At 37.7% G+C, this 14,968-nt stretch overlaps 2 protein-coding genes across 3 annotated transcripts; one reads left to right on the forward strand and one right to left on the reverse strand.

Moving 5' to 3' along the window:
* Positions 1-396: 396 nt before the first annotated feature.
* Positions 397-4,198, reverse strand: cbln2b (cerebellin 2b precursor). Its single transcript, XM_079447362.1, has 4 exons — positions 4,110-4,198; positions 3,237-3,750; positions 2,666-2,785; positions 397-2,551 (listed from the first exon to the last, which is right to left on the reverse strand). The coding sequence occupies exons 2-4, from the start codon at positions 3,516-3,518 to the stop codon at positions 2,354-2,356; spliced, it is 600 nt and encodes a 199-aa protein (XP_079303488.1). The 5' UTR covers positions 3,519-3,750; positions 4,110-4,198; the 3' UTR covers positions 397-2,353.
* A 1,895-nt stretch (positions 4,199-6,093) lies between these two features.
* On the forward strand, positions 6,094-11,260 carry fbxo15 (F-box protein 15). Of its 2 annotated transcripts, none has more exons than XM_079447619.1 (10): positions 6,094-6,267; positions 6,352-6,438; positions 6,565-6,669; positions 6,827-6,994; positions 8,575-8,775; positions 8,856-8,979; positions 9,064-9,143; positions 9,541-9,686; positions 10,184-10,308; positions 10,636-11,259. In XM_079447619.1, the coding sequence occupies exons 1-10, from the start codon at positions 6,191-6,193 to the stop codon at positions 10,903-10,905; spliced, it is 1,383 nt and encodes a 460-aa protein (XP_079303745.1). In that variant the 5' UTR covers positions 6,094-6,190; the 3' UTR covers positions 10,906-11,259. The 2 variants fall into 2 exon arrangements, with proteins under 2 accessions (XP_079303745.1, XP_079303744.1); XM_079447618.1 differs by having other exon boundaries at positions 6,124-6,267; positions 6,752-6,994; positions 10,636-11,260.
* The last annotated feature ends 3,708 nt before the right edge of the window (positions 11,261-14,968 follow it).

Consider the following 14,968-nt stretch of genomic DNA (forward strand, 5'->3'; position numbering starts at 1 on the left):
AAATGGATGTCACACTGAAGTGACTGGAAAACACTGACAGAAATATTTCACCAAAAATGAGTCATTAGTAGACCTGGCCAAGTTACTTTGGAAACTGAAAAAAGTAACCTTTTATACAAAAGCTTCGATGCGAGAACTTTCTAGGAATTTTTCCAAGCTACTTAATTCATCAACAAAGCTAATTACACACATGTAATCTCTATGGAAAAATGAGAAATTCTCAGAATTTCATTGGGCACTACTTGCTCTTAACTGCCAGTGCTTTACAATGTAAACATTAATTGAATTTTTTTTAGATCAATTAGTATTTTAGTCTTTTTTTATATTCACTTACACGTTAACTTTTACGCCCTTTTAGACTAAGTGGACCTGAAAGAGACACAGCCACACTTTATTCTCTTCATTACACTTATGGTTTATGACAGGCCTTGTTACAGAAATGACACCACTAATTACCCTTCATGACACAATCCAGTACACATACAGTTCAGCACTTACGTGGCTCGGTTTAGCTGTGCCCTTGCAACTACTTCTGTTTTTAAAATGGAAAGTTATACGTCTTGCTATGTATGAGATGACTAGTCTCCTAAACATTTTGTTCTGGAGAGCAGAGCATGAGAGCTTCATTTGCATGCAATAATTTTATCCCACATTTGCGCACCGGCTTCCATTTATGAACAAACAGAATTCCTGATCAGCCTTTCTACACCAGCGAATGTTTTGACGCCACTGAATTTAAAAGCCAGTTTTGGAGGATCATTTAAAACTCTTTAAAATTATATTAAGCTGTAACATGAAATAAATACACGGTTAGATACTTTTCTGATATACAGTAATTACATGATGGACAGTTGTTTATTTGCTGGTAAGGAATGCCCGAGCAGTGCACACCCACAGCCATATAATGAATATTTCTTCTGTGTTGCATTTTATGTGCACGTCTGTATGCTGAGATGCTGGTGTACTGGTTTGAAAACAATAAAGTGTGTACTGTATACATGCAGGTGCACGCACGCATGTATGTGAGAGGGCAGGATAAATTGGCACAGAAAAACAAAGAGAAAGACAAAGTTTTTGTTTATATGAGTGCGTGTGTGTATTTAAAACATTAATATTTACAATTGGAGTGTGCCCAGTTGTGTGTCTGTGTTAGGGGGGGAGGGGGTGTTGTGTGCGTGGTAGCTAGTGTTAATAAAATCAATGTTACTATCACATTTCTTTAGTTCATGCAATTTACAAGGCCTTTGCTAAACATTTGATTTTTAGTTTTAAGCTCAAGCATTGCTGAACAGACAAAATCCAAGGTCATCAAAACATAATTCATATATTATTTATAGATCATACATAATTGTTTAATGACTGGCGTGTACACTTTGGTATTCGGCCTTGAGAACGATAATGCGGTTTTTGAAGCGCGAGTTGTGTTTCAGCACTACGGACAGCGCCACGCTGAACGCACGAGATCGCACGCACTCGTTTCTACTAGATTATTGATAGATTTGAATCGAGATCATGAAAATAAAAATGACGTTTTAGGCATACTCAATTCCTTGATGCAATTTTTAGCATTTTGAATGAAATAAAAAACATAATAAAAAGATTGAGTAAATATGTGTACAATACAATATTTTATTAGGCGGGACATTATATAGGGACTTTTCTTTTTCCACAACTTACATCTGTGAGCATTGTCACTGAGCACTAAATCAACCAAAGCTACTTATATCCGGAATGTAGAACACACCATAATGCAAATATGTATTTTATAAATTAGATGTCTAGCAAAAGTTTTAAGACGTCTCCATTGGCTGATATATGGTTTCTTATTCTTTTAAATAATCACTGTATAGCAGGTGGCCTACATTTGGCATATTTTCAGTATGTTCAGCATCCAAAAGACACATCATTGACAGCACAAAACAGGATCTTCCATTCGTGCAAAAATGCTTTGGGGCCATAAAGCACTTCCGCAGCTCCATATCACACATGGACGGAAGCCGAATCATTAAGGCTATACAAACACAAAATAAAGCACTGATAAATACACCTAGTTCGGGACTAGAAGTTCTTCGTCATAAATATCTTCTCATTTATATAGTGTTCCAAGTAATTGAAGGTTGCGAATTTCTTTTCCATCCATAAAATCCACGCGCGACTGCTTTACTCTCAAAATTGCTGTGGCCAAAAAAGGCGGGAACTCCCCTCGGACGCGTCCATAATCGGTTTTGCTATATTTTTGACGTGTGCGCTATTTGTCTGCATCGCAAACAGTTTTGTTCAAAGAACTGATACTTTTTCTTCCTCTGTCTCGTGAAAATGTCACTCGCAAGCCAAGAACACGGGTGCGAGTCGATTAAACAGGAAATACTAAAAATCCAGAGAACGTGGAATATTTCCATCCGCCCATTAGATTCCCTCTTTCCAACTTGAGATACACTCGATCCTCGCGCTCCACCATCAGTAGAACTCCGTTACTCGCCGCCTCCCGCGTGACATCCTGATCCCCAGCAAAGGCAGATATGACCGGGTAGTCGTTCTGCATCAGGTTCACCTGAACAACAGGACAGAGCTCACTTTAGTCCTTTGCAACCAGAATAGACACGGTATGAGATGCTACTGCAGTCAGATGCATGGACAAACACAAGGACGGATACACTGAGCTCACCTGAATGGTTTGTCTGTTGTACACCTTGACCACATGAAAGCTGAAACTGTAAATTCCTCTCCGCGGCGCGGTGAATACGCTCGCTTTTAGGTCGAAATGATTGCCAATGTTAACTAAGACCTGGAACAAAAGCGACATTACGCATTACAAATCCAGTCGCAAACAAAGACAAAAATCTCGAGTGCCACATGCGATCTTTAAGCGCAGTCCACCCCTTTGTGTCTTTCAACACACGCAATTACTCCGGGTCAGTTTTCATTACTACAGGTCAATTTCAATCGGTCATTTTTTTATGAAGCCATATACATACAATCCTACATGCACAAACCATTTGATACCTGACCAACATTGCGTCATTATTTACTGAACAAAGTAAACAACACTAATAAACAATTTAGGCAATTGAATGCGTAACGACGTCGGGTATTTGAATTGTCTGAGACATGCGTACATTAAGCTTTCAACACTTTTTTTGGCCACAGTTTATGTGGCTTTTGTGAAGTTTCTGTCCAAAGCGCACCCCTGCATTTGCCGTTTCTGTGATTAAAAAAATACCAAAGGTATAGCTGACCTGATCAAAATAGATGGTCATGGAAGTGTTGCTCATTTCCGAAGGTTCGTGGTTTGTCCCTCTGACGGCCGAAAAAGCCACTTTGGCGCTGCCGGAGCGGACAGATATACCAAGTGAAGAGGTGACTCCTCCGTCAGATGAAGGGTTGGAGTCACACACCACCAGACACTTTCCCTCCAGAACGATGGGCTCCGTATCATTCTGGCCCAGGCAGAGCCCACATCCCAGGAGAAAGGCGAGAGCCAGCATGGTTAAGGGTCCGGGACAGGCTGCTGGCACCATGATTGGAACAAGAATCCTGTGCAAACTGATCTTAACCACCCGCCCCTTGGAGGTTTGTTTTGGTTCTATCACCTGGTTCAAACTAACCTCTCTCTCCCTCTCTCACTCACTTACTCTCTTCCGTTCTTGCTCTATAACTCACCGTCACACACACTATTTTCCTTCCCTCTATGCGCATCAGTTTGATCAGAATGAAAAAAGAAAGGTGCTCAGAGTATTTTCACAACGTGTCCTTTAAAAGAAAGAAAAAACGATACAAATACTTTTTTACAAGTACAACAATTATTGTAAAAAGAAACTTCCTAACAAATGTCATAAATAATATCTAAAATGCAGGTCTGGCTACATCAAATTGTGCAACGATAAGCAACTTTTGATCTTATAAAATAAGTTAAAACAATAAAGCAAAGGTGCGTTTATCTAACTTAAAACGTATAATATAAATTGCTGTAACAAGTTGTGCTGCAGCGCGTCATCATAATGAAAAACACTTAATATCGTTACATACCTCTCTGATGAAAAACAACAGCATATTGTAAATTCCCCATGCTTTCTTTTTCTAGATATCTATGCAGGTGAATCTATTTTTACCTGTTAAATCCATAGTTGAGAGTAATTTCTGTGCCGGCTTCTTCAGCAGTCTTGAGAGACAGTGAGTGAAGCGCGCGCCCAATAAGTGTGGAGAAAAGCATTTGCTCCTTCATCCTTATTAGAGGGCGATTCACGCCCATCCCTTCAGTTTTCAAGTACAGTAATAATTCTGGAGCACTGTGCTTTCCACATAAAAGTAAGGGATGCCCAGCCTCCTAGATTAATGGGGTTGTTTGCATAAGCAGTTAAATCACATCCAATAAATCACAGAGCTTTTGGAGTTGTCGATATTCGGAACATAATGTCGGAGCTAACCAAATAAGGCATTTGCTGTGTTGGTAGGTTAAGGGACGACAAAATAGAGACATTTAAATTACTTTACATTGTGAGAGCTAATGTTATTTAGCGTAATGTCAGCAAATAGACATGCATGATTCTAATATTATTGGAAAACCCCTCTAAAACAGACACAAATCTCGGGCTCCATCCAGTGGAGAAGAAGTGCTACAATCCTAATTTTGACGTCACCTCTGTCCTCTGTTCCATAAAGATATTTTCCTAATATTTTGAGATCTTTTTGCGATTTGAATGCCTGTATGATGCATCATGAATTTATATTTTTGCTTGTATGGAGGGATTTTTTTAACTTTAGAAAATACATTAGTATAAAACTGGTATTTGAAATTTAATGTTTTAGCTTCTATGCTTAAACTGTGGGCGGTGGGATTACCTGAACCATGCTTTATATTATTTGAGAAGTTTTTGAAAACATACTTTACACAATAAAAACATACAGGTGTGCATCCTGAGACAAAACATTCGCACTGGTATATTTTAAAACATACCATTGCTAGATGTTTTCGATCAAGACACCGCTTAGATTTAAATTTATGGCTTAAGCCCTTTCCGGGAAACCGCACTGTGCTGGGTGAAAGACATTTCAGAGAAGCTCTTGTCGAGCTTATGATATTATACATTTTACTCAGTGGGTGCTAGGTTTAGTGATCCCTTTCTTAACCTCTGTATTTATTAGTTTTCCATCCCACATTAAAGTTACTTATTGGCTAGACAAGTACTGACGTCTATGAAAGAGCAGATATAACCCACTGGTTAGAATGACTCTAAATCTAAAAGTAGACTATAATGGCACTTCACAATGCAGGCTTTTTCTTTTATAATAAACTTTAACCTCAGACTTTCCCTGTTACTGCAAAACTGGTCATACAGTCGATTATTTGAGACATTGACTGGCCATAACCTGTTAGAATAATCTACCTTAATACTTTAAGATCTGCCATGTCTGGGCCAGTACGCATCCCATCGTGGGTGGAAAATGACATGTTCTGGTAAGGTTGACATCGAGTGTCCGAGAGCAGTGTCTGACCTAGAGCCTGCAGAAGGGCAAGAAGAAAACATCAAATGTCAAGCTAGGTGGGCACAGGGCCTGTGTATCATGGAGCCCAGAGCGATTCACGCCCTCGGAGAACATCTCTCCTCAGCCGCGCGAAACGATGCGCACTACTTTGACAGCAGACCAGTCACTCTTGAGATCATCGGCAATATGTGTCAACATATGCAAGCTTTAATATCTTTGTTCTATATTATATTAACGTGCTATATTGTTTATATATTCTTTATATTTAAAAAATAAATAAATATATAAATATACGGAACTTACCAAAATATAGTCAAACAATGATTATGTAAAATGTAATTATTATTATTCAAACCAAACAGTATCGTACGAATGTTATTGTAATTTTGATTTATTTAATTTTATTATAAAACTATAATTTCGCTCCTAGCCTGTGTGGCAGTACTATTTCCGTACTAAGTGAGTCACGTTTCTACTATCAGTCCGATGTTATTTTTTGCTATAAGTTTCGGCAGCATATTTTCTGATTGTATGCAAAAAATTGACAAACTTCATAGTTTACTTTATAACTTACATAGAAATGAAATAGTCGCGCTGCGTTCTGCACCTGCAACGCCGTTGACTGGTTCCCTTGACAACGGGAACCCGGAAGTTCGCGGTTGAACTAGAGAGCTACTTAAACACGTTTCAGAAGAAAAAGCAAATAATGTCCTCGGATCCCGTGAGACCCAAGTTGCCAGATAGTGGTCAATTCTCAAATATGAAATCAAAATGGTTGTCCAGGTTGGTTATTTTGATGTTTCAGGCTTATATGTTTATGTGCTGCGGGGTTGTACTAGATTGCATTGTGTTTACATTTCTCAACAGACACAGAACATCGACTTCACAACAGACATCAGTTTACAGAAAGACTTACAAACGCACAGAGATGACTTGTGAAAAGTCCTTAGAGAGGCAAGTTTGCTAAACTCGGACACTCAACTGGTTCTCACTCAACTCTTTCTTGTCACAAGAACGTATGTATTTATTATAAATCAAGTCAGATTATATATCTAACTAACCACATGTAACTCTTAATAGACTTCCGCCAGAGATCATGCTCAGGATTCTTTCATACTTGAATGCTGGCTCTCTCCTCTGCATCAGTTTAGTCAACAGACGCCTCAATGAACTGACCAACAGCAAGTGAGTGGGTTTATTTCAAACTCTTGTCCATTTTGATTGCCTCTCTCAAAAGTCTTATCAGTTTTCCTTTTTCCTTCTATAGTTCCTGTAGTGCCATGTGGTATCAGTTCTATGTTCATGAACGTAACAAGAAAAATATTGCCTATCTGCAAAACAGAAAGATACATGCTCCTAACACAGTCAGCCTCCCGGAGAGGCCCGAAGGATACTGGAGAAACATGTTCTTCAGAGAAATCTCCGCTCTCAGTGGGAACAAGTGGAAAAGGAAGCTGCACCGCATTGATCCTTATTCAGGGATGCCGTATTATACAGAGGAAGTGCTGAGGTTAGACATTACGTCATTTTTTTAAAATTCTTATTTAAATAAGTCAGAACATTTGTTTGTATAATTATTTAAATACACATAAACTACATACAGTATGTTTAGTTGTGGTTCTGTGTTTTGAGTGATGTCTTCGGCTCTATTTCTATACATCCCCACATTTAGTAAAAACAGAACAAAACTTTGTAACCAAAACCTCCTTTTGTAATAATCAGTCTGATCTGTGGATCGTGGCATATTCCCCACGAAATACATGTCAGGGTGTGTTGTTTCCTCCTGCAGTGTCTGGGCTTAATAAAGGTGAGTGTGAGAGCCAGCGTCTCAGATTTGCTCAGTGCTCTTGGGCGTTAGGATACAGAAACACGCTTGATGATCTGCAGGCTGCGACGCGCTGTTTTCTTAACCTCTGATTAGAGCTGCCGGGCCACTCAATTTTTCGACTCGAAGAGCGTGTGCTGCACAGAGAGGATGAAAATAATTGTGGTCCCCTCAGAAGGCTCTGTGAATTGTAGAAATAAATTGCCTGGCCCCTACCTCTTGCCCAGACAAATCCCCATAGATTCCTCAGTTACAAAGACACCAGAGGATGAGATTTACTTTGGTAATAATCATCTCCACCGAATTGCAGACACAAAAAGCAGCTGTTAATCTTTCTTAGACTCTGCTTGTATCCTATTTTACAGCTTTAATTGATATCATATGGTTTTGTTGGCAGTATTTCCCTAACCTAATGCCCAGCTACTTAGATTAAATGTAATTCATTGACAGTGGCATTATTCTCTGCTCAGTCAGTTTAAAAGCAGGATTTACACTAAAATATTTTATAAATACATTTTTCTTATTTTCCTTAGCCATTTGAAAAATTTTAATTTCTTGTTTTATAGGTGCTTTGTGTAGTTTTTTTAGAGGGTCTATTGACAGAAATGCATTTTAATATACTTAACTATGTCTTTAAGACGTTACATAATGAAGCGTTATGTTTTATTGCCTTAGAATGAGCTATTTCTGTCTACATACACCGCGGGTCCCCTTGCATGGAATTCTCAATGTTTATTATATAGTAGCTCTACAGAGCGTGTTTCATAAATTTGTTTCATAATTCGAGCTTCATTATTTCAATGTGACAACATCTTACTCCTGTGTCAGGCACCGTGATGTTTCGAAAGGGAGAGGAGGAGGTTGCCGTAAGCCTTGGTTGAAATTCGCAACCTCACCACTAGATGCCACTAAATTTAATCCAATGAAACTTTAAGCATTGATTTAGGAATATAAAGAGTTTATCAAATGTAAAGCCCAATTTCTGATACGACAACAAAATAAACTCTTTATTTTTCTGTATTTATTTTATAGGAATTTAGAATTTACAGAAATAATTTTTCTCTAGTAATGTTATTTTGTTGAGAGATTTTGGTATACTTGTTGTAAAACAGAAATGAATGATGAAATAAAAAAATTCAGTATAGTACAGTCTTTTTTAGAATGTGACTTTTCTTTTCCCACTCTCAAAATAAAAACAGACATTTCACTTAAGTGATCTGAGAGCAGAGGTGTCAGTTGAGGTTTGTGTCATGTGTGTCTGGCAGGAGTCTTTGCGTTTCGTGGGAGATCACAGTGACTGATGGGAGAGGACGGCGGAGCACCTTTAAGCAGTCTCATGCTTCCTTCAGCAGTACGGCTATTTTTCTGTACTGGGGTGCTACGAATTGGCCTCCTTTCAACCAGCTCACCTCACTTGAGCTTCACGGAGTGTTGCGGGTACCCCTTGACTGTCCAGCTGCTTACAGGTGCGGTACATAACAATGATCCTGCTTCCTTATTCCAGGCTGAGGTGACGATTTAATCGCCTTTATCTCGTATCTTTTAGGCCTGGCTGGAAATCATTTATGTCCAAAATCATGTTTCAAAGTGAAAACAAGGAGTTGTGTGCCTCAGACAAGCTTGTGAAGTTGTTGTACTTTGGACAGGGCGTGACTTTGGGATTTTGGCAGGTTTGTTTTTTGTTGATGTTTGAATATTTTGTGACACTTGTTATACTGTCAGTAATAGTTAATGCAACTTTGTTTTATATTCAGGGCGGGTGGGAAATTGCCTTTGTCATCGTGAATTTGCACACTCACAGACTTGTGGAAAGAAGTCTACATGCATCTGTTTGGTATTCCTTTATTTCTTTATATTAGTGGATATTTCTGTAAAGAAAGACTTGTTGCATTCTTTTAAAAGGAGCAGTTCACCCACAAAATGTAAATTCTGTTTATGTACCCGTCATTCCTTTTAACTCATAGTTTTTCACACTGATATATTAGGTCAGAATCCAAATGTCTGTTATACAGCACTGCATCCGTATTTTTGGTTGTGTTAGGACTCCATCTTCTGGTGATATTGTTTGTGTACACAGCTCTTACTCATCAGCAGGGCTGTGGGCTGTTGTCATACCATTTATCTGTTTAACCATCACACTGTCTCAACAGCCCCTACAGCAAATGAGTAAATTGACTCCCACATAGTGTTTAATTTATTTTCTCTCCTCAATCCCTCTTTAACTGTGTCAGTCCACGTACAGCGGCTGAAGTCAGTGCTTTGTTTGATGATGTGGACCCAGAGTTCGGTCTCCATGGATACAGTGCTTACATCGAACTGCACAATACAGAGAGAATGATTATGTCTGCACGTCTTTCCCAGCTGTTCTGCAAGAGAGGTGAATGCACACTGTATACTAAGATTATAAAATTGGTGAAATATTATTTTATATATTTTTAAGAATAATTATTTTCTTAAACAAATAGTTGCAGTCTGAAAATGCACATGTATATAATAGCAACATACTGTTGGCTTGTAAGTGTTAATAAATCGTGATTTAATAGTTTCAACATTTGCTGCAAGGACAGCAGATGGTGCTATAGACTCGATAAAAATGTTGTCTTGCAGAAAATGGGTTCACCCTGTTTTACGTCAGCACAGTTTTTATTCCGACCCTGCGGGCATGAGTGTTTCCTTGGAGAAATGCAAATCTGGTGGATTGTGATTTAATTTAATTTTAGGTTGCATTTAGTTTGGCTAAACTCAATGCTCAACTGGGGTTCTATACAAATGTTTTGTGACGATAAAATATATTGTTACATTTTCACAATACATTTTTTACATGGCACTATTGTGGTATCATAGTGATAAGTGCCCTTTGCATGTAATCTCTAGATGAGATTTCTGATGGCTACCTTCCACTGGAAGTGATCGGACGCCGTAACAAATGCCTAAATTCTCAACTGGTTAGTGACATCAGGTTGCCTTGGAGGACAGAAGCCCTACATGGAAATGTCAAGGTACAGTATCACCGTCCTAGTCCAAATGCCAGTCATTCTCAGCTATACAATTGTGGGATATTTAACTCCAAAATATTTTCTTATACAAATAAAAAAGTTAAATATACATTTGTCTTTTTTTGTATAGCCTCTGTCATCTCTTTTTTCCCCTACAACAAAAGTGTATGGTGCCTGAGGCTGTCAACTGTTCTAGGAGAAAAAATCTTAAGGATTTGAAATGATTGATTAAATAATGACATAATATATATTTAAGTTTGTTTATTTTTATATTTAATTTTAAGATTGTCATTTTACTGCAAGATACAATGACGTAATTGGTGTCTCCAGGATTGCTGCATGATGAACCTCACTTTATGGGATGAAGCCGGGCAGCCTTTTTGGTGTGTCACTGCCCCTGTTGTCATGGCAAACGCAGACGAAGACAAGGTATCATACGACGTTGATGGTGAAAGTGTCTCAATCCTTTACCATAGCGAAGAGGGAAGGGTGGAAATTTGGCTAAAACGTACTGAGGATATGGATGAGTATTCTGTGGATAGTCTAGTGATTTACATTTCTGTCTTCAAAGTGAATGAGCACTTTGGGAGAAATTATTGAAGCCTTGACAAAAAGTGAGATGTGTGTTTAAGTCTGTTTATTTTACAATGTGACCTATACGTCTTTTTACCATGATTGGTAAAACATTGCCAGTACAGAATCTCTGGAATAATCCTGGATTAAACTTTTCACGTTAATATTTTCATTGCTTTGTTTGTAGGATCATCAAATCCACCCTTACACATTACTAGGATTCCAAACATAATCTTAAAAGTTAATTCAGTCTTTAAGGCAAAACTTAATATGTAACAATCGTAATGATGTGTTTGTGCATTATAAAACTATACCACATTAGGAGAGTAAATGTCACTTTGTCATAAATGAATGCAGTTGTTCAGTAAAGAATTGTTCTATTAACTTATTGTGAGTATATTTCATTATAGTCATCTTTATCACGATTATTAGCCTTGCCTTTAAACCAAAGCCAATAACAAAAAGGCTCTTGAAATCCACTGCATCCATTTTATTTGATTTACCTTTTAATCTCCGTCAGAAATCCCATATTTTCTTCCCATTATACTTATTTTCGCAAAGTGTTATGATTTGCATAATGGACGGTTACCGTCGCTCTACCAGCAGTACGTCTCATACCACTGAGCATGACAGAGTTCTCTTTTTTTTTTCTTTTTATTATTTAAGGCAATAGACGTTTCTCTGCACCAGAGGAATATTATGTTCTTTTGTCATAGTGTCAAGTTACACTTTAAATCTCTGTGGCATTGGTTTATGTAAATTTAATAGTCCATAAAATTTTAGCTGAAGTGCTTGACTTGAAGATCTATCACATCAAAACGTGAAGGGCATTAAAGTGGATGTAATGGAATTTCAGCGTGTGACTTGGCGAACAATATTTTGACATAATAAAGCGAAAACACCTGACTGTGACTTATAAAGCTTATCCGTGTTAACAGAAATGTCCTGTAAACAGTGAAATGTCATTACCGTGCATTCTCACAATCCACGCTCTGGCATGTTTCATGAACATGACAGTTGCGTTTGGTTAAGGTACATAATCATGTCATCAGAGACTGATTTTATTGCAGGTGCTTTGACACAATTCCAGTATTGGAATAACATCTCGCTTAGGTCAGTAATCAGATGTGCCGATGTTATACGGCTGGCAAGAAACACTGACATAAAAGGAAAAAAATGGATTGTGGTATAATAGGATTGCATAGCACTCCTTCCTCAGAGGTCAGTGTAACCTTCAAAACTGCCTTTTTCAACAAATTCTGTGTCACCGCTCTGGTCCACGTCTCTTCTGTCTGTAGGCTGCGTGGGGGAAATAAATGGCTTCTGTCACTGTAGTCAGACTGTGTTTGAGGGTTGCCTGAAGGGTAAGTATCCCATATGTTGCCCAAATATTTTGGACATGGTTTATTGTAAAGCAATAAATGAGCAACTGTAGTTTTCCCAGCTTTTTAAAGGCTAACCCGAGGCATCTTTTAGTGTAGTGAAAAGTACTTTGTCCTGTGATGTGTTCTCCACAAGTCATAAAACAAGATGAAGTGATACTAAAATGAGACCATAATGAGTTATCAAAAGCAAGTAGATCATGTACAGTAAGGGCCACAGTTTCAGAGTTTCACTTTGAGATTGCTTCTATATATTGAAAATTTGTAGTGTTTGCAAAAGCAAGTGCTTCGATTCATTTATGAATATTAGATATTTTCAGAAACAGAATAAACTTTATTCCCTAAGTGTGCACACACACACACACACAAGGAATCTTTTGTGGTATCAAGAGCTCTGTACTTAACCAGAACAGACAGTATATGCAGTATAACAACACAAGAGATACAAATACACCGATATTTGTTTTTTATTGCTGTCATCATTTACTCAACCTCAAATTATTGTAAACCTGTGTAGATTCCGTTGCTCTGCTAAACACTAGGAAAGATGTTTGGAAGAACGCTTTTAAACCGAACAGTTCTGGGGAACCATTGAATACCATAGTAGAGAAAAAAGGACTATAGTCAATTGTGCCCCAGAACGGTTTAGTTTCCCACATTCTTCAAATATCTTATTTTGTGTTCAACAGAACCAAAAAAATTACTACAGTTTCGATTCATCTTGATGGTGGGTGATGACAGAATTTGTAATTTTTGGGTGAACTGTGTCTCAAAGCATGACAACATTGCATATTTCCAGTAGATGGCAGACTAGTAAAATTCATTTCTTTTGGCAAAACGTAAACATTGAAGCACATAGTAATAAACAGAGCAGAAGGCTGATGCAGTCAGGAAATATTACTCAACAAGTCCATATCTGACTGACTGCGATCTTTAAAGCTTAGAAACATATAGGCTTTACAAGAGTGTTGTAAAGATGGTTCAAACTGTCCGATCTCCAAAACAAATAAAAGGTATCATTAACATCTTATAGTTGCGGTCATAGTGGTCACAAAGCCATTTATAACGCTTAACAATATAAACAATACTTTCTGTTATCGTGTGCATTAAATTAGGCAGGTGGCAGATTATTAAATGAGCTTTCGATGAATTCTCAGCAGACACATTTGGAATGGAAATTGCTGCCATTTTTAGCAGGTAATGCTGTCTCTAATGACTGACCAGCTGAGACCTGGATCAAATCAGCCTCTTAAACAGAACACGCACTGTGACCGAGAGAAAATTGAATGGCCAGAAAATAAAATAAATGAAGAATTGCTTTGAATGAGCAAGTTAAAGCGTTTTTTTTTAGCCCACACATTTTGATTCTAATCATATCGTTTTATTAACATGGAACTAAAAAGTCCCAGTGGCATTTTGCTGCAGCTTGGCAGTGTTTTTGCTCCCCACATTAACATTTAACTCTGATCTGGTGGGACCTTGTACAATTAATTCCCTGTCATCCCAAACCAGGGTCCCATGCTAATGAGGGCACTGCCTAAACTGTTTGACACAACTCCGCATTGCCTTTTTAACTAAGCTTCATGTCTTAACTAGTCATTTACTCATTTTATTTTGCACAGAAACACTGCATATGTAGATTTTAAATGCAACCCAAAAGTTCAGACCCCTTTAGGTTTGTGAGCATTCCAAAATCATTGCACCCATTCTGAATTGACTATTTAGGTATGTTTTGATAACATTTTGCTTCATTCTGTGTAATACTAACAACATTTCTCCCAAATTTTAAATAACAATTTTGTTTCTATTTGCATGTACAGGGTATAAACAGAAAATGAAAACTGGAGAAACCGGTAAAAATAACAGAATTGTTTTATTTTTTCAGACCTCAAATACTGCAAAGAAAACAAGTTCATATTCACTTTTATGAAACACTACAGTAATATTTGTACATGTATTTAGGAAAAGTTCAATGCTGTCAGTCTTTCACATTGCTGTTGGATGATTTTCTCACTCCTGGGGTTTTTTGAAATTCAAAAGATACTGGACTGGTCACAGTGCTGATCAAATAAAAATTTGCTTTGTTATTTTGGTTTATTGAACCAAGTACCTCTTTAGCTGACAATGCCATGTTAGACTAACGTCATTTTATCATGTCAAAGGCAGTGATTATGTATTTGAACCATATTGAACAGACACGGGCCACGTCCGGCCTGCTATCTCTCCTGCTCTACTGATAAATTCAAATTTGCTTTCGCGCTTTAGCTGTCGTTGAGCCAGAGACGGAGGGGCTTCACTTGCCACAGATAACAAAAAGAAGTATAATAAAATGAATTGCCTGATCTAGAGACTAGACAAGATTCTTACAAGATACTGTGTTAGCCTTTTAGTTCTCTATGGAATGGAATACTTCCTGTTTTAAGGCCTAATGGTCTTTAATTAGATCTAATGCTGACTGTTACTCGATTAATATGAATACTATTTAACAGTTGCCTTTGTTTAAATGCACAAGACCTCTGTATAATTCCTTTTTGGTGCATCTGTCACCTGACAAAATCCATTTAACTCTGGTCCCATTACTCAGTGCAATTTGCCTGTCATAATAATTATTGCATCATGTGATTGAAAGCAGTTGTGTGTGTGATGTGTATTATATGGAATGAAATAGTGAGACTGCATTATGAAGTCAAGTTTTATATTGTTTTATA

Source organism: Barbatula barbatula, assembly GCF_947034865.1.
Source record: "Barbatula barbatula genome assembly, chromosome: 23".
NCBI classification, from domain to species: Eukaryota; Metazoa; Chordata; class Actinopteri; order Cypriniformes; family Nemacheilidae; genus Barbatula; species Barbatula barbatula.